The sequence below is a fragment of the Cnephaeus nilssonii genome (assembly GCF_951640355.1).
Source record: "Cnephaeus nilssonii genome assembly, chromosome: 3".
Lineage (NCBI taxonomy): Eukaryota > Metazoa > Chordata > Mammalia > Chiroptera > Vespertilionidae > Cnephaeus > Cnephaeus nilssonii.
The window spans coordinates 56,216,432-56,242,246 of record NC_137074.1 but is presented as its reverse complement, the minus strand read 5'-3'; the positions used below and the strand labels follow the sequence as shown (position 1 = coordinate 56,242,246).

The 25,815-nt window shown below is 37.3% G+C and overlaps 1 protein-coding gene across 4 annotated transcripts in view; it reads left to right on the top strand.

Annotated features, from left to right (window-relative positions):
* The window catches only part of SEC22A (SEC22 homolog A, vesicle trafficking protein), a 51,125-nt gene that overhangs the window by 5,425 nt on the left and 19,885 nt on the right, over window positions 1-25,815 (top strand). For all 4 annotated transcript variants that reach the window (XM_079766255.1, XM_079766257.1, XM_079766256.1 and 1 more), the window contains exons 2-5: window positions 1,887-2,087; window positions 9,102-9,265; window positions 10,517-10,711; window positions 22,862-22,977. In XM_079766255.1, the coding sequence (XP_079622381.1) occupies window positions 1,906-2,087; window positions 9,102-9,265; window positions 10,517-10,711; window positions 22,862-22,977 (657 nt within the window). In that variant the 5' untranslated portion in view covers window positions 1,887-1,905. The remainder of the gene's footprint in view (window positions 1-1,886; window positions 2,088-9,101; window positions 9,266-10,516; window positions 10,712-22,861; window positions 22,978-25,815) is intronic.

Sequence of the window (25,815 nt, the reverse complement as noted above, 5' to 3'; positions counted from 1 at the left end):
AATGATTTTATCTACATGGCTGGTGTGGCTCAGTGGTTGAATACTGACCTGATTTCTGGTCAGGGCACATGCCTGGGTTGCAGGCTCAACCCCCAGTAGGAGGCAGCCGATCAATGATTCTCATCATTGATGTTTCTATCTCTCTCCCTTTCCCTCCCTCTCTGAAATCAATAAAAAAAATTTTTTTTAAATTCTTTTATCCAAATCATTTATGTCATGTTGGAACTTTAAAGAATCCATTATGGTAAAGGCTAATTTAATTCCTGCTGGTTTTTTTTTCCCTTTTAAGTAAATAGAAGAGAAAAATATAAAGGGTAATGACATTAATACCTAGCTATTCCTGTCATTTCCTCATGAGAACAGGAAAAGGGGAGAGTAAGTATAATGCATTAGCATTATTATTTGGGTTAATGTTTATTGTCAATCAGTTACCATCGTCAGTGGGCAGTCAGATTTTGACTTCACACAACAATAAAGACTAGGGACTCCTGATTTCCAAACTTAGTACCAGTTGGTTTTCTATACCATTTTTTGATACATTACTAACTCAATTTTTCATTTTGGAATGAGATAAAATTGACCTACCTGAACTGGGCAGGTAAAGACTAAATTACTCTCTGAGATATAATAGCATGAAAAAAAGCTTATGAAATTGTTATCAGATTTTTTCAGTTTTCAGTTGCCCTGACTACTAGTGAAAGAGAAGCATTCAGTGGGGTAGTGCTCTGATGGCCTAACAGAAAACAGTTATCACTTAATTTCACACTGTCAACATGTTTAATTCAATGTTTTTCAAAGTATGATCTTTAGACAGAAGCATAGTAATTACCTGGGGAACTTGTTAAAAACTGGAAGATTCTCAAGTCCCATTCTACAGTCAATGGATCAGACTATTTTGGAGGTTGGCCCAGAAATCAACATTTCTAACTGAACTACCAGTGATTTTTTATATAAGCTAAAATTTGAGAACTGCATATTTTTTCAAATCAAAGTTTGACTGTTTACTTGATTTCTTTCAAACCCAGGTCTATGTAGACCTTTTATTTATTTTTATAAAGCATGATCAGAATCTAATAAGAGAGGCTATTATGATTTACTTTCTGGCAAAAAGATTAAGGATAGTATTAAAGCCATTAATTCCTTTAGCTTTGAGATTTACTTTAATATTTTTTTCTGGGTATAAAAGTAAGATGTGGCCATTGTAAAATATTATGAAAATTTAGGAAATTATAAAACGATAACCATCATACTATTTCCTGGAGATAAGCATTATTCTAATTTTGATATGTTTCCTTCCTGTATTTGTTTCTCCATTTATCTTTTCCTTCTTCCTTTTCTTTGTCTCTATGGAAAACAACATTTGGTGTTTTTATCATGCCTTTTTTTCTACCTAACAGAGAGCATTTTACCACATTATTAAACTATTTTTCACAAACATAACTTTTAGTATCTGCAATATATTCTGTCATATGAGTGTATCTTAATTTATTTAACTATCCCCCTGTTATTGGATGTTCATGTTGTTTCAGTTATTGCTGTGAAAGGATACTTTCTGTTTAAAATTTTGTCTGACTCGAATTACTTTCCTTTGGATAGGGTTATATGGTATTTAAATTTTTTTGTGGTCAAAGGGCATAAATATTAAAGTCTGTTGAATATTGTCCAATTGTTGAGAATGGTGTCTATTCCAGTATTTTCTTCCACATATACTTGTGAAAATTCCAGAAAGAAACAAGTATTGTTTTTTTTTAAACTAATTTGTTAAGGAAAGCATAGTCATCATTTTAATTAGTATATCTTTGAATATTAATGAGTTGAACATTTTTGCACTGTTTTATCAGCTTTGGCTTTAATTTTTTATCTAACCCAAATTTTCGTTGTTTTAGGTCTTCTCTGTCGCTTGAAATGTCTATGATTTTATCTGCCTCAGTCATTCGTGTCAGAGATGGACTGCCGCTTTCTGCTTCTACTGACAATGAGCAAGGCACAGGCGTGCAGGAGTGCAGAAAGTACTTTAAAATGCTCTCAAGGAAACTTGCTCAGCTTCCCGATAGAAGTACACTGAAAACTGGACATTATAACATTAAGTAAGTCTTTAGTTTGCTTCATGAAAATCACTTGCTTAGTGGTTGTCTTTTTAATGAAATTCAAGTGGTGAAAATAGAAATTAGTGTTTGTTTAGGAAAACTTGTTTGAGTTAATCACGTGATTCTTAACTTGTACTAAATAGTAGTTACCCTTTTTTATCTGGCTTTAGAAAAATGTTTAGTTTTGCAGATCTCAGATATGCCATCTTATAAGTTTTTTTAAAATATATTTTATTGATTTTTTACAGAGAGGAAGGGAGAGGGATAGAAAGCTAGAAACATCGATGAGAGAGAAACATCGACCAGCTGCCTCCTGCATGCCCCCCACCGGGGATGTGCCCGCAACCAATGTACATGCCCTTGACCGGAATCGAACCTGGGACCTTTCAGTCCGCAGACCGATGCTCTATCCACAGAGCCAAACCGGTTTCGGCCCATCTTATAAGTTGATCACTAGGTATTTATTGGTGTTCTTACATGCCCAGGCAAACTGTAATGGGAAATTTAAAAAATCTTGCGTTATACCTGCCTTCAAAAAAACTCAAGTTTACATTCTAGTCAAAGGGGATAGTATTCATCACTACTTATTGTATCTAAAGAAAGTAAAACTGATAGGATAGAGAGTGACTTTATGGTAGTCAAGGGTCTCTCTGAGAGCAGAGACCTAAAAGATGAAAAAGAAAGCAGTCATATAAAGTATGCTATGGATGAAGAGCAAGGCAGAGATAACAGCAGGTGCAGAAGGCCATCAGTACAGATCAAGATGAACCAGAGATGCTGAAGCAATATGGACAATTAATAGAGTGGCAGAAAGTGAGGTCAGAAAGATAGGAATGGGATAGGTAATGTAGGGCCTTCTAGGCTATGAGAAGGAGTTTGAATTGAATAATACAATAGGAAGCCATTGAAGAGTATTAAGATGGAGAGTTATATAATCTGATTTTGGCTTTGAGTATGGTACCGTAGATCATCGGGGCTACTCTGTGAAGAATGGGCTCTAGGGGAGAAAGAGAGGAAGCAGAGAGATGGTTTAGGAGACTCAGGCAACAGTGATTTTTATAACTTAAACTAGGGTGATAATGATAAGTGGTGGGATTGTGGCTGTATTTTGGGAGTAGCACCAACAAATCTTCCTCTTGGATTAAAGTGGGATGTGAGAGAAAGAAATAATTAAGAGTCCTTAAATGAGCAAGACGGGAAGATAAGTGTTTCAGTGATAAAAATCAAGAGGTCTGTTTGGACATGGTAAGTCTGAGATGCCTGTCAGACATCCAAGAGGCACTGTCAGTCAGGTAGGTAGCTGGATGTGTAAGTCTGAAGTTTAGTGAAGAAGGGCAAGTATGGAGATTTAGATTTGGAGGTCAGCTTACGGTTTGTAATTAAAATCATGGGAATAGATAAGGCCGTTTGGAGAGCATACACATGAAACAATTAGAGCACAGTTAACTCCTGAGCAGTTTGATACTGATTGTGCAGAAATCAGATAAGGGCAAGGTCTGTATGGGATATAATGAAGAGAGAGAGGGCTTCATTATTGAGAAAAGACATGAACCATGTCCTGAAGAATTAGTAAGATTTGGCTAAGGCAGAGAGGAGGGAATCCAGTACAGGGAGGAGAGGCAGAATAAAGAATGTGATTAATCTGCTTGACCCAATGAAGTGAATGGTGATTTAGGGATAGTTGTGGGAAATGTGAGATAATTAGTGTGACGTCAGACTCTGGATTCCCATGAAAGTTTAGATTGATAGATGTCACTTTGATGTAATAGGTCATAGGAAGCTGTTACTACAGGTTTGAGGGAAGTGACTCGATAAAAAAAACAATGCTGACACAGTGGAATATAGGGTGAAATGGAAAGTCTGAGAGGAGAGAGGCTAACTTATAATTAGGGCCTGAACTAGTTAAATACAAATGTAAATGCAAAAGAAAATGCCAGACATAAAGACACATCAGAAAAAGAAACGGCTAAGTCTTATAAAATTGAATCCCAGAGATGAGGAGAAGGAAGGAACAAAGATAACTGAAATCTTGGAATTGGACAGAATGAGGTCTTTGAAAAGGGTTGCTTATGGGCCAGGGGAGGGAGGGTGGTGAGGAAGGAGAGTAAGATAATGAAGCTCCATTTTGAGGTGGGATAGAAATTTTGGAATCATTCACATAGAAGTTGAAACTGAGAGTGGAAGCACTCTGAGTTTTTGAGAGGCCCAGAACAGAACCTTAGAGGATGTCGATAATTGATTGGATCACCTGAGTAATGGTAAGCTGTTATTTTTTACTAGAGGCCCGGTACACGAAATTCGTGCACTCAGAGTGGGGGAGGGTGTCCCTCAGCCCGACCTGCACCCTCTGGCAGGCCAGGACCCCTCGGGGGATATCCGCCTGTCGGCTTAGAACCGATCCCCATGGGGATAAGGCCTAAGCTGGCAGACAGACATCCCTCTCACAGTCCAGGGCTCTCACAGTCCGGGACTCCTTGCTCCTTACCGCCCGCCTGCAGCAGAGGCAGGAGAGGCTCCCGCCACCGCCGCTGCGCTCACCAGCCATGAGCCCAGCTTCTGGCTGAGCAGCGCTCCCCCTGTGGGAATGCACTGACCACCAGGGGGCAGCTCCTGCGTTGAGCATCTGCCCTCTGGTGGTTGGTGCGCGTCATAGCAACCAGTCATTCCACCGTTCAGTTGATTTGCATATTAGGGTTTTATTATATAGGAATTGGGTTTTCTGAAGGTTTAATTATAAAAAGGTGGTGGTGATGGTGGATATATCTAAAATGATGTCTTAGGCTACTGTTACTTGGAGGAAAAAATTTGAAACATTTTAATATTTTATTTAATAGTCAGAGGCTCTTTGGGTTCCCAGGGTTATTCTGCATTTTAGTTATTGTATAATGCTATAGACAGATACCAACATTATAGAAGATTGGTATGTATATAGTATATTCATTCTGGCAGACATCCTGGATTTAAACACACACACACACACAATTTTTTTTTTTGCAAATGTTTTCTATTCCTCTACCTTATTCTCTTAAAAGTAGAGTAGAATGTAGTAACATTTTAAACATCCCTCTAATTCTGTTTAACTGTTGTGAATTTAATATACCAAAAAATAAAAATTAAAAAAAATCAAGAGTACAGGTAAGAAAATCATGTAAAGAAATAAAATAAAGATAGTAAAATAGTACACTGAAATAACATTTCTGTTTAGAGATACAAACACATCCTTTGGAGGTATAAATAATTTATTTTTTATTAATTATCTGCTATTGAGCTTTCTTGTAGCCAAAACAAAAGGGGATAATGGATCATTTACAAGATTCACAGTGTCCATTGGATCAAAATGTTGTTGTTTTTTATTACTAAATCTGATGTACATAAAAAGGGACAGCCATAACAATGAGCTTTTTATGATTTTTCTTATAACATTATTTTTTATTTCTCTTAGCATTGTGGTTTCCAAATTTGTATAGAAATTGAGGTACTGTTTGTACCACAGAGAACCAAACAAAGTAACTAACTAGATAATTATGTGCTAATTGAGATGGTACTTCACATTAGATTCTGGTTGAATAGATAGAGGAAGATCATATTTTTGAGAAAAAATTAGGAGAGTAATATTTAAAATTGAGAAACTTCCTTTAATTTTCTGTCCCTGGAAAAATGATGACTTTATCAGAGTGTAGTGACTGAATACTTCAAAGTTCAGCTAGCGGAGCATATTCTGTGGAGCATGGCTTGTGCTGGCACTATGCTTGCACACATCCTAGTAGCTAGCTGCTCAGTGAGGGATGTTTGTTTTGGGAGTATTGGCCGTGTTCAGAGTGCCATGAAATTAAGTCTTCATTTCTCTCCCAAATTCTTCAACTCGGCTCATTGATTTGGGCAGGATGTGTGTGCATAATCCAGTTTTGTGATTTCACATTACGTAGTGATATTACAGTTCTCTCTGTATAAAATTTTAAGGTATTCATCTGTTAAATAAGTTAAAGAATACTTTCCTTAAATTGTCACAAATATTTAATATGTAAACATTTGTCACTACTTAGGAAACAACAAGGACTAAAGCAATAATTATGAACCACATGAAAACTAAGTTGAATCATATGAGATCTTAAAACCTTGAGACTGATATTATGAGAAGACAAATGTCTTTGGGAGGCCAATCATACTTGTGAATATTAGTGCAAGAAATAAAATGTCTTAGTTCTTTTCACTGTGAATTCATTTGAAGTCTGATAATGGCTGTCAGCTTCATAGATCCTCTCCTTTCCTGAAGATTCACTTTCTCCATATCTGTCCCCAGACTGCTGCCTGCAGCTGGGAAGGCTATTTTATATTTTAGGCTTACCTGCCTTTTGGTTTTAGTTCCTAGCAGTGCTTTTCTTTCACTCTTTGGTGTTATTTTCTGATTACAGGAGTATCAGAAAATTTCAGCAATATCACAGTACCTCCAATTATCAGGCCCTCTACTTATGTTATCATTACATATCACAACAGCTTTTTGAATAGCTAATGAATAGAGCTCTTCCCCATTGCTGAGGGCAGAAACACAACTCATACTGGCTTAAGCAAAAACAAGGGTATTGTGAAGGGCTTCTTGGTTGGCTGGAGCCAGGGGCTCAGAGGTTGTTATCAGGAATCGTTCTCTCATTTTTCCAGTCTCTTTCCTTGTGCATATGGGTATTCTCCATGTAGTAGAGAATACTGTACAGGCAGCTCCAGGCTTACTTCATTCCCGCTGAGCAACTCCTCCCCTTCATGTTTCAAGAAAGGGACTTTATTGGTCTTGCTGTGTTGTGGTCCATTTCTGGAGTAACATTGGGGTCAGAGGGTTGAGGTACTCTTAGTTGGATCCTGGATCACATGCCCACCCCTTTGATGGAAAGCTTTGCCACAGTCATAGGGAATAGATAGTAGGATTGAGATTATTTCCCAAAGGGAAGGCGAGAAGGATGCTGGGCAGATAGCCATAATAGTACTACTACACCTGTTTTATAGATGAGGAAACTGAAACTGAGCCGCAGAAATATAAAGAAACTTGCTCAAACTCACAAAACTAATAAATAGTATATCTGAACCACAGTCTTTTGTCTTCAGCATTCACATTATTCTGTGGTAGAAGAGTTGTCTCCCTTTACCTTTAAGCTCTCTCTTGACAGCATTCCTAATTCTCCTAATTATTTTCACTTTTTATGGAGATAAAAATTAACCAGGAAAAAGAATTCAGTGAAAACTATCCCTTTTTTTTTTTTTTTTTTTTTTTTTGGTTGAGAAATAATGAGGAACAGAGTATGTGTGAAGTCTAAGATTGATGAGGGGGCATGGCAGGAGAATGCAACCCACCAATAGCTACCAAACCACCTGGGGGAAGAAAATAACTTGTGGTTCCTACTTTCCTGTTTTGTTTCATTACTAGCATTTTTTTAAACCCTTACCCGAGGATATGTTCATTGATTTTTAGAGAGAGAGAAAAAAAACATTGATATGAGAGAGAAACATCAATTAGTTGCCTCTCATGCACGCCCCAACCTGGGAACACACCTGCAACCTAGGTATATGCCCTGACCTGGAATTGAACCCACAACCTTTTGGTTTAAGAGGTGATGCTCCAACCAACAAAGCCACACTGTTTATTATGGAGAAATCTTCAGTTTTCAGCACCATATATGTCAAATAGGCTCTTACGAACTTGTCTAGAAACTTACAATGTAGTTTCTATGGGAAAATGATTTATAGGTGCTATAAACTTCTGCAATACTAACCAATAAGTAAATTAGGGATTACCTGTGATTATCTAAAAAAGTGAGGATCTACATTTTCTGTGGTGTGAAGGTGTTAGGGTTAGAGGGAAAGAGTGAGTCAGGAAATAGATAAACTGCAGAAAAGGAAATGAAGTATGTCAAAGGCAAATTTTCCTTGCTCTGTGTTTTATCCAAGGCTCTGATGGTATAATCACCTTTGGCCACTTAAAATCATCTTTTTCTCCTTTAGCTTACTATTATAAGTTGCTATCAACTGGCATATTGCATATTAATGCTTTTTTTTATTTAATGAGGTTAAAATTAGTGCCTAAAGTGGGTCTTTATTCATGGGATAACTTCTTCATTATTTAGCTCTTCATCATTGGAGGGTAATTGAAAGTTGACATAATAAGAGAAGAATAAGTAAGAAAATAAGTTCATGGTAGAATGCCACTCATGGTGGACACTCATTGTTACTGAGTTCTCTTTCTGATTCTTATCTCCTTACTGTCCCATGTTTCCTATAAGATGTATTTGGTTTAGATTTTTAAAATCCATAAGGCATACTCACTTTTTTAAAAAAAAAAAAATACATTTTATTGATTTTTTACTGAGAGGAAGGGAGAGGGATAGAGAGCTAGAAACATCAATGAGAGAAACATTGATCAGTTGCTTCCTGCACACCCTCCCACTGGGGACGTGCCCGCAACCAAGGCACATGCCCTTGACCGGAATCAAACCTGGGACCCTTCAGTCCGAAGGCTGATGCTCTATCCACTGAGCCAAACCATTCTAGGCCATACTCACTCTTATAATGTCAAACATTTTTATATTTAATGGTTGAAGTGCTTTATTTTAGAGACTGGTATTCAGTGTGGAAGGTTCTATTTCAAAAATAATATTTTTCTTATACTTAGCAATTTTAACAGTAGATTAGAGATCAATGGCATGCATGTCCTACTGGAGAACTTTTTTTTCACCCAGGAAAGCTTTTTTCCCCTTGCTTTCTACCCCAAGTGATAAATAACTGAAGTGTTAATACCATACCGTGTGTTCCTCTGTAGGTATATTCCCCTTTTTTGTCTACTATTTTTAAACCATGACTAAAAATAGTATTACTTTAGTTTCTTTAATTTTTTTTGCTAGAATATATAATGTTAATATCTTCATTGCCATTTATAGTAGCAGTTTATGGTGTAATATAACCAGTCTTGTGAAGCAACGAATTACCTTAATTTACTTTGAAAATTTTAAACCTATGTTTTTTACACTGTAGTTTTATTAGCTCTCTGGGAGTGAGCTACATGATGTTGTGCACTGAAAATTACCCAAATGTTCTGGCCTTCTCTTTCCTGGATGAGCTTCAGAAGGAATTCATTACTACTTATAACATGTCGAAGACCAACACTGCTGTCAGGCCATACTGTTTCATTGAATTTGGTAAGGGCTTGATTTTTTCCCTTTTCATTATCCTGTCTCCAGCCAGTTATAAGCAATTTTTTATCTTCACTGGGGGGAAGAATAGGGGAGAGGGAAAACTCAGAAAATTCTGCTACCTTGCTTTTGATAAAATAATTTAACAAATGGTCTATAAATTATGACAACATCTTCATTTAGGTGCATATTAGAAAAAATTGAGTTTGAGCTGTGGAGGTGATTTTGATTATTGGCATAAAGAATTAATCCCCTAGGATAGTTTCTGAATGAGAAATTTATAAGCCAGAGATTCAGAATTTTGTGTTTGTGTGATAATCTTTTATAGTCTGCTTAATATAGAACAGAGGTTGGCAAACATTTGCTGCAAATGACCGTATAGTACTTATTTTAGGCTTTAAGCACTATATGGTCTCTGTCACAACTACTCAGCCCTGCCATTATAGCTGGAAAGCAGCCATAGGCAATGTAGAAATGGATGAATGCAGTTATATTCTAATAAAACTTTATTTACAAAAATGGTCAGGAGGCTAGATTTGGCCTGTGGGCATTAGTTTTTTTGACTCCAGATGTACAAGGGAAAAAATAGTGAAACCAAGTTGCAAATTGTGAAAATAAAATTGGAATATTATTTAGGACAGCAGTCGCCAACCTCTTGGACCTCGAGGACCACCAGTGGTCTGCAGAACACCGGTTTGTGACCGCTGATTTAGGAGATATCTTGGAAGATATTAAGGAATTGTCTTTTATTTTATTAAATTTATTTTTTAAAATATGCATTCTAATGGTATAAGCAATAATTAAGAAAACAGGTTTATAAGAATATGCAATTTACACTGTATGTTCTTATGGAATTACAACTGATAAATACAGACTTACTATTTTATGAGATATGAATCCCTATAAAAATTAAGATTTTGGTTTAAAAATTAAAGCTGTTATTTTATTGTTTTGTTGTAGAAGTTCAAAGTAATTCGTTGAAGAGGATATAATAGTAGAAATATTCTCAGTCAGATAGTGTTAAATCATTAGTTCACTTACAATTATTAATTCCTAGAGTATCATTTCTAGAGTGAGCAACTGATAACTCCATGATATATTAACAATTATAAATATTAGAACACTTCATGACAATTCAACAGTTTGGATAACAAATAAAACAGTTTATCTGCAAAATTTACTATCCATAAACCTCACACTCTCAAATTATTTAATTAACAAATGACTGCAAGGAAATTTATTTTTTATTTTACATAGATAACTTCATTCAGAGGACCAAGCAGCGATATAATAATCCCAGGTCTCTTTCAACAAAGATAAATCTGTCTGACATGCAGACAGAAATCAAGCTGAGACCCCCTTATCAAATTTCCATGTGCGAACTGGGGTCAGCCAATGGAGTCACATCTGCATTTTCTATTGACTATAAAGGTGCTGGTAAGATTTCTTCTGGTGAGTGCTGGATCTCAATTATTTTATTTTAAAAACTGAGGAACTCTCAAAAATGAACTACTTTTATTTTAGTATTTTAAAGCAAGTACATGAGAGAATGTAGAAGTTCAAAGTAATCCTTTCTTAGTGTTTTATGTAGTAATCTACTAGATATATGACTAAGCAGGAAAATACTTTTAAATAGCAATCTCAAAGGAACTGTTTGGTAGGGAAACATTTAAGAAGGTTTCTTTGTAAGCAAATGTTTCTGGAAGTGAATAGTTTATTTATAATACTAGTATATGTTTAGAGGCATGAAAAGTACTCTGATTTATATCAAAATGGCTAGATATACTCAAGGCCAGGGTTTTTGACAGTCACAGAAAATGTGACCATCTACTCACACCTCCCCTCCCAAACAAGGACTTATAGTTGTGACAGTTTGAAAACTTCTGCTTAAAAATAGAAGCCTCATTATTTTATAAGGTAGCATATGCCATAGTTGAATTGCTTGTTTAAAAAAATTCTTCCTTATATTTGAGCTAAAGTGTGTTTGCTATAATGTTTATCTACTTGTCAAAGTTCTGTGACCTCTACCTCCCTCTCTTCAGCACTTCAGAATTTGAAGTCAGTAACTCTGTGTCCTTTCTATCCTGTTAATCTGGTCAACTTCATTTAAAATATCCTCAATTCCCTTTGCCTTTTTATCTATGAAATTTTGAAACCCTCCCTATCCTGGAAGCTTTTATTTGTTAGTATTCTTCAAATATGGCATTCAGGACTAAACACAATACTTCATATTTGGTTGAATACAAATTATGGGAGAAAAGGGGAAACAGATTTCATTAAAATAATCTAGCCAGTCGAGAAACAAGTAAACACACAAATAACAATAACAAGCCCTAGGGGAGAGGAGGTGGATGAAGACCCAGAGTTGTTACAGTATGTTATCTAAAATGTCCAACAGAAAGTTACAAGATATGCAGAGGGAAAGTATAATACATACACTGTGGGGTAGGGGGTAGACAGGAGGGAAGCAGGCAATAGAAGCTGTCTATGACAGTGACCAGATGTCAGATTTAACAAAGATGTCAAATTAGTCATTATAATTATTTTCAAAGAACTAAATGAAACCGTGATTTAAAAAGTAAGGAAGTGCCCTGTTTGGTGTGGCTCAGTTGGTTGGAGCGTCCCATATACCGAAAGATTGCAGGTTTGATTCCTAGTTGGGGCACATGCGTAGGTTGCCGCTTCCATCCTCAGTTGGCATGCGTATGAGGAGCAACTGATAGATGATTTTCTCTCACATCAGCGTTTCTCTCACTTTCTCTTCCTCTCCGAAATCAATAAAATCATATCCTAAAAAAACAAACAGGAAGATATGACATTGCATCCAGTAGATAATATAAACAGATAGAAATTATAAAGGAAAAAGAACTAAATGGAAATTTTGGAATTGAAAAATACAACTAAAATGAAAAATTGACTAGTAGGGTTCAATAGAAGATTTGAAATGGCAAAGAAAGAGTTAGTAAACTTGAAGATAGATCAATAGAGGTTATGTAATCCAAAGAACAGGAGAAAAAAGAATGAAGAACAGAACCTAAGAAAAATATGGGATATTATTAAGCATACCAACGTATGCATGATGGGAGAACCAGAAGAAGAGAAGAGAAAGAAGCAGAAGTATTTGAAAAATAATGGCTGAAAAGTTCCCTAATTTACTAAAAAAAAAAAAAGTACTTTTCTAGGAAGCTCATTTAACTCCAAATAGGATATATGCAAGACACCTATAAACAGTTGAAAATGTTGAAAGACAAAAATGAGAAAACCTTGAAAGCAGCAAGAGAAAAACAACTCACCACTTACAAGAGAACCTCAAAAGATTAACAAGTGACTTCTCAACAGAAATAGTGGAGACCTAAAGATAGTGGGAGAACATGTTCAAAATACTCAAAGAGGGGGGAAAAACCTGTCAACCAAGAATCCTTTTGTTTCAAAACTGAAGGTGAAATAAAGACATTTGCAGATAAATAGAAGATGAGAGAATTTGTTGCTGGCAGACTCGCCTACAAGAAATACTAAAAGGAAGTACTTCAGGTTGAAAGCAAGTGACCCAGACAGTAATTAGAATTCACACACATACACACACACACACACATACACACAATCAAAGAGCAATGGCAAAGGTAATTATAAAAGATAGTAAATGTACATTTTTCTTTTTAAAAGCAATTGTATAAGACTAGAGGCCTGGTGCACGAAATTTGTGCACGCGGGTGTGTGTCCCTCAGCCCAGTCTGCACCCTCTCCAATCTGGGATCCCTCTCACAATCCAGGACTGCTGGCTCCCAACTGCTCACCTGCCTGCCTTCCTGATTGCCCCTAACCGCTTCTGCCTGCCAGCCTGATCACCCCCTAACCACTCCCCTGCCAGCCTGATTGATGCCTAACTGCTCCCCTGCCAGCCTGTTTGCCCCTAACTGCCCTCCTCTGCTGGCCTGATCACCCACAACTGCCCTCCCTTGCAGGCCTGGGCCCTCCCAACTGCCCTCCCCTGCTGGCCATCTTGTGGCAGCCATCTTGTGTCCACATGGGGGCAGCCATCTTGTGTGTTGGAGTGATGGTCAATTTGCATATTACTCTTTCATTAGATAGGATAGAGGACTGGTGCATGGGTGGGGGTCAGCTGGTTTGCCCTGAAGGGTGTCCTGGATCAGGGTGGGGGTTCCCTTGGGGAGTGTAGTGGCCTGGGTGAGGGGCCTGTGGTTTGCAGGCCGGCCATGCCCCCCGGCGACCCAAGCAGAGGCCCTGGTATCTGGGATTTATTTATCTTCTATAATTGAAACTTTGTAGCCTTGAGTGGAGCCAAGCCTCCTGCTGCTCCATGGCTGCAGCCATTTTTGTTGGGATTTATTTATCTTCTCTAATTGAAACTTTGTAGCCTTGAGTGGAGGCCAAGGAAGGCCAGGGCTTCAGAAGCTTGGCTTCCTCCATCACCAGGGGCAACTCAAGCCTCCTGCTCTCTCCAGCTCCATGGCTGCCGCCATTTTTGTTGGGATTTATTTATCTTTTATAATTGAAACTTTGTAGCCTTGAGCAGAGGCCAAGGCAGGCCAGGGCTGTGGAAAGCTTGGCTTCCTCCATTGCCAGGGAAACCCAAGCCTCCTGCTCGCTCCATGACTGCAGCCATCTTGGTTGGGTTAATTTGCATACTTGCTCCTGATTGGCTGGTGGGCATGGTTTGTGGGTGTGGCAGAGTGATGGTTAATTTGCATATTACTCTTTTATTAGATAGGATAATGTATATAATGAATTGTTGGGTCTATGATATGTAGAAATGAAATATATTTTTAAACCCTTTGCACTTGCTTGCTTTTTTCTCGATTCCTTTATTCTAATGCTAACCATGTCGAGTCACACTCGACATCCGAGTGCAAAAGGTTAATAATAGCACAAAGGTGGTGGATGGAAGTAAAGCTACATTGGGCAAAGAAAGTACTCCAGGTGGTCATTTGAATTCACAGGAACAGACATGGGAAAGAAAAGCAAATTAAACCTAAAGCAAGAATAAAGGAAATAATAAAGATTAGAGCAGAAATAGAGGAAAATGAAATGGGAAATAGAAAAACATTGGAGAAAAGTCAAACCAAAAGCTGATTCTTTGACTATAGGGTCTGGTTTAAGGATAGACATGTAGATCAACAGTAAAGAATGGAGAATACAGAAACAAACCTTTGCATTATGGAAAATTCATTTTTTAACAAGGGTACCATGACAATAGTGAATGACTAACCTTTCAAGAAATCATGCTGGGACAAGTGGATACTTATATATATAAGAATGAAGTTGGATTCCTACTTCACAAAGTATCTAAAAACTAACTCAAAATGGATCAAAGACCTAAATTTAACAGCTGAAACTATGAAACTCTTAGAAGAAAACAAAGATGTAAATCTTAGAGGAAATACAAAGGTGTAACTTTGTATTAGGCAATGATTTTTTAGATTTGACACCAAAAGCACAGTGAGAAAAGGAAAAATAGGTAAAGTGGAATTCATCAAAATTAAAAACCCTTGTTTTTCAAAAAATACTATCAAGAAATTGAAAATTGTGACAATCCACAGACATAGAAAATATTGGCAAATCATGTATCTTCTAAGGAACTTGTATCCAGAATATAGTACAACTCAACAATAAAAAGACAATCCAATTTTAAAAAATGGGAAAAATGTTTGAAAAGACATTTGTACAAAGAAAATATGCAACTGGCTAATTAGCACATGAAAAGGTACTCAGCATTATTAGTCATTAGTGAAATGCAAAACAATAAGGAGATACTACTTTACAATCATTAGGATGACTATAATAAAAATAAAACAGACAATAACAAGCATTAGTAAGGATGTGGAGAAATGAGAACCCTTATATAATGCTGGTGGTAGTGTAAAATAATTCACCTGCTTTGGAAAATAGTATGGAAGTTCCTCAAAAAGGTAAACATAGAGTTACATATGATCCAGCAATTCCCCTAGTACATAATCCAGAGAATTAAAAATTTATGTGTAAATGAAAATGTGTACATGAGTGTTCATAGCATTATTCATAGCAACTGAAAGTGGAAACAGTCCAAATGTCCATCCACTGATGAACGAATAAACAATAGTATATCTGTGCAATAGAATATTATTAAGCAACTAGTGGCCCGGTGCATGAAATTCGTGCATGGGGGTGTGTGTGTCCCTCAGCCCGGCCTGCACCCTCTGCAATCTGGGACCCCTTGGGGGATGTCTGACTGCCGGTTTAGGATAAACCGGCAATCGGATATCCCTCTCGCAATCTGGGACCGCTGGCTCCTAACTGCTCACCTGCCTGCCTGCTTGATTGCCCCTAACCACTCTGCCTGCCAGCCTGCTCGCCCCCCCCCCCCCCGCTGGCTTGCTCGCCCCCAACTGCCCTCCCCTCCTGGCCTGATCGCCCCTAACCACCTCTGCCTCGGCCCCACCACCATGGCTTTGTCTGGAAGGTCTCCTGATCTAATTAGCATATTAGCCTTTTATTAGTATAGATAAAAAAGGAATGAAGTATTGATACATGGTACAATACTACGCTGCTGTAAAAAGAAGGAATTCTTATCATTTGCAACAGCATGGATGGAACTGGAGAGCACTGTGCTAAGTGAAATAAGCCAATCAGTGAAAGATAAATACCACATGATCTCATTTATGCATAATAAAGAACATTATAAACTGTTGAACAAAAATAGATAGAGGCAAAGAAGCATCAAACAGACTGTCAAACTACATGGGGGAGGTAGGGGAGGTTTGGGGGGGTAAGAGATCAACCGAAGGATTTGTATGCATGCATATAAGCACAACCAATAGACACAAGACACTGGGGGAGGGGAGGAGACCAGGGGAGGTCAATGGGGGGGGGGGGGGGAAAGGAGACATATGTACTACTATTTGTAATACCTTAAACAATAAATAAAAAACAACAACCTTGTGCTATGTGAAAGAAGCCAGATATAAAAGGACACATTTAAAATTTCATTTATACAAAGTGTCCAGAATAGGCATATCCAAAGATGTAGAAAATAGATTGGTGATTGATAGGAAGCTGGAGTGGTGGAGGGGAAATAGGCAGTGACTATACTAATGGTTATGAGATTTCCTTGAGGGGTTATGAAAATGTGGAATTAGATCATTATGATGGTTCAAAACTGTGAATATACTGAAAATTTCTGAATTATACACTTAAGGATGAATTATATGTGGATTAATTTTCAATCTTTAAAATCACTAATAAACAAGGGATTATTGCTAGTACTTTGAAGACTTTTACTTAGAGCAGTGATGGAGTAGTTAATTCAGACCAACAATCCCACTAAATACATGTAGAAAAGCTGAATGGAATATATATATTCTATAGAATGTATAGGTCTAATATATATTGTAGAAGTTAATCTAAAATAGAATCTTCCTAAAGTCTTTGGAGATACAAGATAACTGATAACTAAGAATTACTGATAACTAAGATATTGAGGAAGATAGAGGCCCTGGGAGATGAGCCCAATGTTTGGAGTAACTTTTTCCTGTCAATTCTGGAGCGAACAGCTGACAGCCTCAAGACTAGGAGACTGGGATTAGAGCAGACAGAGCCCACCAAGGTGGTGAATCTCATGAGCAACCTCTCCCCCCGCTCCCAACTTTGGTTTAGCTGGATGTCTATACTTTAGGAATGTGGGTAGACGGGAATATGCAGCAGACAGGCTTTTGTCGGGGCTGCCCTTAGTTTTGAGTCATACTGGTCTCTAAAATTGGATTGAGCTGTTCTCCAAAGATCCTGGCAGAAGCAAATAGTTCTCCTGGAAAAAGTAGTCTCATAAGCTTCAAATTATAGTTACAACAAGATTTTGAAAATAGAATCTTTGGCAAACAATCATAAATAACCAGGCATGCGAAGAGATTAAACTGCAGGAACACAAACCATCAGAATTAATCTTTCTTTCCCCCTCTCTCTTTCCTTCCTTTTCTCCTCTCTCATTAAAACCATGGAAGCCAGAGGACAACTTAATCATATCCTCTAAAGGATAAAAGAAATAACTGCAAATGTAGAATTCTGTGCTTAACAAAAATATCCTGAAAGAATGAATTGGCAAGATTAGATATCCTTGTGTTGTTCCTGATTCTGATCTTAGCAGGGAAAGCATTCAGTATTCCACAGTTAACTATGATGTTAACTTAGGGTTTATATAGATGCTTTTTTGAGAAAATGCCCTTATATTCCTAGATTGATGAGCAGTTTTTATCAGGAATGTAAGTTATATTCTGCCAAATGCTTTGTCTACACTTATTGAGATGATTATATGATTTTTCTTTTTAAAAGCTATATGTGATGAATTACTTTGCTTTTCAAATATTAAACCAACCTAGCACTTCTGTGATAAAACCCACTTGGTCATGATGCATTATCCTTTTTATATATTGTGAGACCCAATTTCTACTAAAATTTTGTTAAGATATTTTGTATCTGTGTTTATGAAGGAATTGATTTGTAGTTTTCCTTTTTTCTAATGTTTTTGACTAGTTTTACTCTCAGGATAAAACTGGCCTCATAGAATAAATTGGGACGTATTACCTCTTTTTCAATGTTTGGGAATGTTTCTGTAGAATTTTTATTTCTTCATTTTTTTACTCGATATGCTTTTATTGATTTTTTGAGAGAAAGGAATAGGGAGAGAGAAAAAGAAACATTGATGAGAGAGAGAAACATCAATTGGTTGCCTCCCACACGCGCCCATCTGTGGATCAAACCCACAACCTAGGGATGTGCCCTGACTGGGAATTGGTGTACAGGACAATGCTCCAAACCAACTGAGCCACCTGGCCAGGGCCTATTTCTTCTTTAAATGTTTAGTACAGTGAAGACTTTTAAGCCTCTAGTTTTCTTTGTGGGAAGGTTTTTTTTTGCGTTGTTTTTAACTACAAATCAGTTTCTTTGATGGAAGTAGGGTTATTCAAGTTATCTGTTTCTTCATGAGTGAGTTTTAGTAGTTTGTTTCTTTTAAGGAATCTAAGGAATTTTTCCATTCATTAGCATAAAGTTAATATTCTCCTATCCCTTTAATATTTGTATAATAATTGTGATGTTACCATTCTCATTTTTTATACTGATAATTTTTGTCTTTTGCATTTTCCTTCTGATCAGTCTTATTGGAATTTATAATTTTTATTGATTTTCTTAAAGAACCAGCTTTTCCTTTCACTGATCTTTTTATTGTGTTTTTTTTTTCTATTTCATTGATTTATATTCTGATCTTTATTTCTTCCTATGGTCTGCTTACTTAGGGTTTAATTTGCTCTTCTTTTTATAGATTTTTGAGGTCATTTATTTGAGAATTTCGTTTCTAGTCCAGACAGTGAGTACTATTTATCTGTACTTTCAATACTGCTTTAGCCCCTAGCCAGTTTGCTCAATGGGTAGAACATCGGCCTGAGAACTGAAGGGTCCTGGGTTCGATTCCAGTCAAGGGCACGTACTTCGGTTGCTGGCTCGATCCTGGCCCTAGTCAGGGCCCATTTGGGAGGAAAATAATTGATGTATCTCTCTCACATCGATCTTTCTCTTTCTTTGTCTCCCTCCCCCCCTTCCACTCTCTCTAAAAATCAATGGGAAAATATCCTCGGGTGAGGATTAACAAAAAAAATAAAATATTGGTTTAGCTACATTTCATAAGTTTTAGTATATTGTATTTTCACTTTCATTTTGTTCAAAATGATTTTAAATTTTACTTTTGATATCTTTTGTGATCCATGGGTTATTTAGAATTGTGTTATTTTAAAAAATGTCTACCTTTATTTTATTTTAATAGTTTTAAATATGTAGAGGTTTTCCAAATATCTTTCTGTTATTGTTTTCTGGTTTAATTCCATTGTGGCCAGACACTAACTTATGTATAATTTTAATTATTTTACATTTATTGAGATTTGTTTTATTCCCCCCAGAACATGATCTATCCTTAGTCATTTTCAGTGTTCATTTGAAAAGAACATGTATTCTATTGTTGGGTGGAGTGCTCTATAAATGTCATTTAGATCAAGTTGGTTGATATTCTTTAAGTCTTTTATATCCTTGACGATTTTTTTGTTTACTTCTATCAATTATTGAGAAAGGGGTGTTGAAATCTCTGACTATATTTGTGAATGCACATCTTTCTCCTGTTAGGTCTCTAATTTTTAATGTATTTTAAAGTTTGTTATTAAGTGGTGCACAAATATTTAGGATTGCTTTGTTCTCTTAGTTCAGGATAATTATAATGCCTAGTTTATTGAGTTCTTGGAAGGATGAAATGAGATTGTATGTATAAAGTGCTTGGTGCCTGACACTCTGAGAGCAGCCACTGTTACCAACAGCAGTAACAGCAGCAGATGCTGTTATTATTTGCTTCTCTCATTTCCATCTCTATGTTCATGTTCTTTTCTCCTCATGGAATGCAGTTCTCATTTGTACCTGTCTAAATTTTATCCATCTTCAGAGATCTTCACTAGTTCTCTACCACTTTTGTGTCACCACCACCTTCCCCCTAATTATCTTTCCTCTTCATAATTCTATAACCCTTTTAGTTGAGAATTCTTATTATTTTTCATATGCTTATCTGTCCACTTCCCTTTAAAACATGAGAAGTGCTGTGAGGGCAGATTGTAGATTCATTCTCAGACCTTCTAACACACAGCAACTTATGCAGAATTGTGCCAAAAAGTGCTGAATAAATACGTTAATTCAGTATAACCAATAGCCCTTTGGTTCCAAGGGACTATTACCTCTTTTTTAAAAAAAAGTTTTTATTGATTTTTAGAGATAGAGGAAGGGGGAGGGATAGAGAGATAGAAACATCGATGAGAGAGAAACATCATCAATTGGCTGTGTCCTGCATGCCTCCTACTGGAGATTGAGCCCACAGCCCTGGCATGTGTCCTGACTGGGAATCCAACCAGGGACCCCGTGGGTCATGGGTCAATGCTCAACTGCTGAGCCACACCAGCCCTTACTTCTTTAGGAACTCTGTAAACTTTATTAATCCTTGTTATATTTTGAGAAAAAAATAATTTTGTCATGATAAATTTTGTTTTATTCCCCCAGAACATGATCTATAAATTGGGCCAATATGGGAAGTAGGGTTGATGAAAGAAAGGGCATCGTAGCAGAAGACAATATTAGCAAAAACAAACCAGAACAAAAACTGACCGAGTCACAATGCTTTTCATTCAGCAATTTTTTTTCATGTTGTCTCTCATTTGTTATTGTTTTAAATCCACTCTATTCCTCATGATGACTATCATGGTGCCAAATTGAACTGTGAAGTAAACATTTGTGAATAATAATGCATCTAAACTGTTTACTGAAACAACCAAAAAAAATCATAAAAATATAATACATTAAAATGTGATTAAATATCTCATTCAGTTTGTTAAAACTGAGAAATTATCCCTAAGAAGTGTCACCCTCATATTGTATGCAGATGGAGTTTTCTCTGGATAACCATTCCCACTCCTCTGGGAACGGGTTAGGGTGGGAGGGAATCTCTGCTTGAGAATTTCTTTCCCACAGTGATTTGGCACAGCTCCAGCCTGTCTCTCAGCATAATGCATGCCTTGTCCTTGCTAAAGGAGGTTTGTCATTTGCTTTCATGCCTTTAAAAATATTTCTGGTCACTTTGAAAAAATTAATTTATAAATAGTATACTACCATTATATAGAGTGCTCCAAGGCCAGAGGCAAGTGTTAGAAACTTAAAAAATACTTAATTTATATAGCTATTTGTTTCTTAAATAAATATTGATTAACACATTAAAATGATAATACTTTCCAATTCAATAATGGCCATGTCTTACTTGACCATAAAAAGCTGAGGTGTTTTTTTAAATTATAATACAGAATATTATTTGGTTTTTTTTAATAAGGTAAACTTATTTTTTATACTTCAGAAGTGTGATTTATATCATCTAGTCAGTTATCAGGTGGCTTTATGCTTGAGAGCCATATTGAGGATTTCCTTTTTTTATTAGAGGCCAGTTCTCCCTTATTACTGAGGGGGGCCATGGGGAGGATGGGAGAGAGATGCAAAACATGACTAATTGGTAGATGGTAGGCCAGTTGGATAGATTTTTAAATTGTGAGAATTTTTTCTCTACTGATAAAACTTGGTATCAGTACTTTACAAAGGCATTTAATTTTTTTGTTTTCATATCAAAATCTCAAGGAAATTGATTGAGAGACCAAGCTTGGGTACAGAAAAAATTTAAGAAAATGTTATCCCATATTAGCATTTTCTGCTGCACTTGAGGAATAAATACTTCCTTGTGATATGTGGGTTTGTGTTTTTATGAACTGTTTAGGGAAGCTTTTCTACTGAAATGGCTGAATATAAGTTGCAAAGATTTAAGCCCTTCCTTATATCAATGTTCCACCTCATTAACTTCTTTGTTAGGGCTTTTACACTTCAGTGATTTAAATAAAATGATCTAAATGTAGTTCTGTTGTCTTCTCTTTCCATCTGTCTCCTGTTTGAGGTCTATATGATTTTGTATTTAGTTTTGTATTTTCATTTAGACTCTTGTTAATTCTGTTAAGCGCAAGATGATGACGAATGGGGAAGCTATTGTACAACAAAATGTTTCACACTGCTGAAGCCCTGACAGATAAGGAAATGTGTTTATAAAGATAAACTAGTCACGTCTTCAACTGGTGTTCTAGCATTTGTATCTTCAAGTGGTCTTCAGAGACCAGGAACTTCATAGCTGTTAGACTCCATTTTATTGTGGAGTTCAGATTGGTGGTTGCAGTTGACCCTGAACAACATGGGGTGTCAACCCCTGTGCAGTCAAAAATCTGTGTATAACTTTTGACTCCGCCAGAACTTAACTACTGATAGTCTGCTGTTGACTGAAAACCTTACCGATAACATAAACAGTCGATTAACACATATTTTGTATGTTTTCTGTATTCTTACAATAAAGTAAGTTACAGAAAAAAATGTTATTGAGCAAATCAGAAGGAAGAGAAAATACATTTGAAGTACTGTATTATTTATTGCAAAATAATTCATGTGTAAGTGGATCCACACAGTTCAAATTCGTGTTGTTCAAGGATCAACAATATAGCGGAGCATTCCTCTGGTATTTATAGCCCTGGAACCCAAATAAGGGAGAGCTTTGCTTAAAAGCAAGCTAGGTTTGTCCTTTAAAATGTTTCCTAGAATTTTCAGGAAAAGTATAAATTATGCCATGAATTTCTAAGTAAAATCTCCTTTGCAAATCTTTGCAACTGCTTGCGAATGGTAGACATATTTTGGCAGTAAGGTTTTTTCCTACCTGATTTACTGCCAGATGTGAGCACTCCTTAGCAATATATATCCCAAATGCATGTGAGATGTCTTCATTAAAAGTAGAGGAAAATAAGTTAATTTAACTTGAGTTCAGGGGAATGAAGCTGTCACGTTGTTAGATTTTTTTTTTAAATAGTTAATTACTAAGATATAGCATTAGATACTTTAATGAAGATTAATCTATATTTGATAATGCAAATTGAGCAATGAATCTCATTTTACATAAGTTTAGGTATTGACATGAGATATTGATGTTCATTTCTGACCATTTCTTTTCTTTTTCAGCTCACCAGCGATTGGAACCAGCAACTCTGTCAGGGATTGTGGCATTTATCCTTAGTCTTTTATGTGGAGCTCTGAATTTAATTCGAGGCTTTCATGCCATAGAAAGTCTTCTGCAGGTACAGTGCTATTTTTGCAATGTCATGTACTCTGTCTGTTGATTCTGCTTGTTACAGAATTGCTTTAAGTTGATTTGAGTATTTGTACAACTTACAGCGTATGCTCAGATTTTATATTCTTTATACTTGCCTTATTCTCCCCTTTCTCTAAAACACTAATTTCAAAAAACAAACCACTGATTTCTAGTTGACTGCTTTGTCTCAATTAGCACATATTTATTATCTACTCTGCAGGAGGCACTATTTATTGGTACTCTGGGGACATTAAGATATGTGTGACATGGGCCTAGAGTTGAATTAGGAAGACAAAGAAGACCACAAATAATTGCCAAGTGCCTAGTACACAGAGAGCAGAAGAGGGGAGTGGTCGGTATGAGTCGGGATAGGAGAAGGAGGCTTTGTGGAGAAGGGGTGAGCTGGACATGGAAGGATCTGTGTAGACAGACAGGAGCAGAAGAAAGAGGGCATTCATGGGCAGGTTTTTGGCCTATCCTCTGTGCATTCCTACTTAGTTATCTGCTCTTATCCCTTTTTTCTTGGTGCCTACCTGTGAAACCACTAATTTTTTCAGATATTGCCAATGATTTTGTTTTCTAGTAGAGTTTCTTTCAGAGAATGTGGCTATCAGAGTATATTATTTTTTCTCTTACTCTTTTTGTAAACTTTTTGAAACTTTTCTTAAAGTTTAGCACATTTCAGAACATACAGCTTTCCTTTTCCTTATTAATATTCACTTTCTCTGAAGACTTTTTGACACTCCTGCATTGTAAATTAGTTCTCTTTTGCCAGGTGAGGGAGGGTCAGCATTAAACCCATAAAAACGCACTCAAAAAACTTTATATTCTGTTTTAAAAATTGTTATTAGTTTGGGAGCACTCAGAGAGTCACGCTGAGGACCCTCTGAATGTCCTCAGTTGTATGAAGCCAATAGTAGAGGACATCACAGGTTCCAGGTGGCTGAGCTGCCCTCGGGTGAGGGGTGGAGAGCATCTCATGATTTCCCAGTTTCACTTCCAAACACCCTGAACCTGCAGGTAAAGCCTTTTCCATTTAGGCACAGGACTGCTGAATATTGTCTCTTGATGTCCCTGCCCTTGTTCCCTAGCCAGGTCAGCTGTATTCCAGTAGGAGTTCAATTTGGAGACACTTAGTCAACCTGCCAAGAGGAAACAAGGGCAGTTTGAAGACTGCTGACTGAAAAAGCTAATAAATAAGATACTCTCTCTCTCTCTCTCTCTCTCTCTCTCTCTCTTTTTTTTAACTTGATGTAGTGGAAAGGAAAGTAGTGTAAGTGTGTGAAGAGTTGATTTTTGTTTGTGGAATAAAGAGAGAGAGCATTGGCCCCAGCTCAGCTATTGATTAACTCTATGACCTTGAATAGCTCACCTTACTTTCTGGTCCTCAGTTTCATTGCTCATCAAATGAAGAAAAAGGGGTGGATTTGATGAGTATTTCTTAAAGTATGGTTCACACTTACCAATAGTTAAACAGTAGTTGACTGTAGCTGATAGAGGGCAAACATTTTTAAAAAATATATTTTCATTGATTTCTCAGAGAGGGAGAGAGAGAGAGAAACATCAATGATGAGACAGAATCACTGATGGTGTGCCTCCTGCACACCCGCGCCCCCCCCCCCCCCCCCATTGGAGATCAAGCCTGCAATCCAGGCATATGTCCTGACTGGGAATCTAACCATGACCTCCTGGTTCATAGGTTGACACTCAACTACTAAGCCATGCCAGCTGGGCCAAACATTTTTAATTTTAAGAATTATGTATTTAATGCAAAATGGATCACAGACCTAAATGTAAAACACAGAACTTAAAAGTTATCTATACTAATAAAAGGGTAATATGCTAATTAGACCAGATAGACTGGATGTCTTCCGGATGTCCTTCCGGACAAATCCACAGTGGTGGGGGGAGAGGTAGAGGTGGTTAGGGGCGATCAGGCCAGGAGGGGAGAGTGGTTAGGGGTGATCAGGCCGGCAAGGGAGCAGTTAGGGGCATCAGGCAGGCAGGCAGAGGCAGTTAGGGGTGATCAGGCAGGCAGGCAGAGTGGTTAGGGGCAATCAGGCAGGCAGGCAGGTGAGTGGTTAGGAGCCAGCGGTCCCGGATTGTGAGAGGGATGTCTGACTGCTGGTTTAGGCCCGCCAGCAGTGGGACATCCCTCAAGGGGTCCTGGTTTGGAGAGGGTGCAGGCCAGGCTGAGGGGACCCCCCCACCCCCCTGCACAAATTTCATGCACCAGGCCTCTAGTAAAATATAATACAAAACCTAGGCAACCTTGCCCTAGCCAGTTTCGCTCAGTAGATAGATCATCGGCCTGCGGGCCAAAGAGTCCCGGGTTTGATTCTGGTCAAGGGCACATACCAAGGCTCCTTCCCAGCCTGGCCCGGTCAGGGCTCATGCAGGAGTTAACCAATCAATGTGTTTCTCTCACATCGTTTCTCTCTCTCTTTCCCTCTCTCTTCCACTCTCCTTAAAAATCAGTGGAAAAATATCCTTGGGTGAGGATTAACAACAACAAAAAAGAAACCCTAGGTAACCTTGAGTTTGGTGATGAATTTTTAGATACAACACCAAAAGCATAATCTTATGAAAGAAAAATTGGTAAGTTAGACCTAATGGAAAAACTTCTGCTCTATGAAGGACATTAAGAGAATGAAGAGATAAGCCACAGACTAGGAGAAAATATTTGCAGAACACATTTGACAAAGGTCTTGTTACCAAAACATACAAAGAGCTCTTAAAACTCAAGAAAGCAAACCAATTAAAAAATGGGCACAAGAACTAAACAGACATCTCACCAAAGTATATGGAAAGATGCTCACATCAT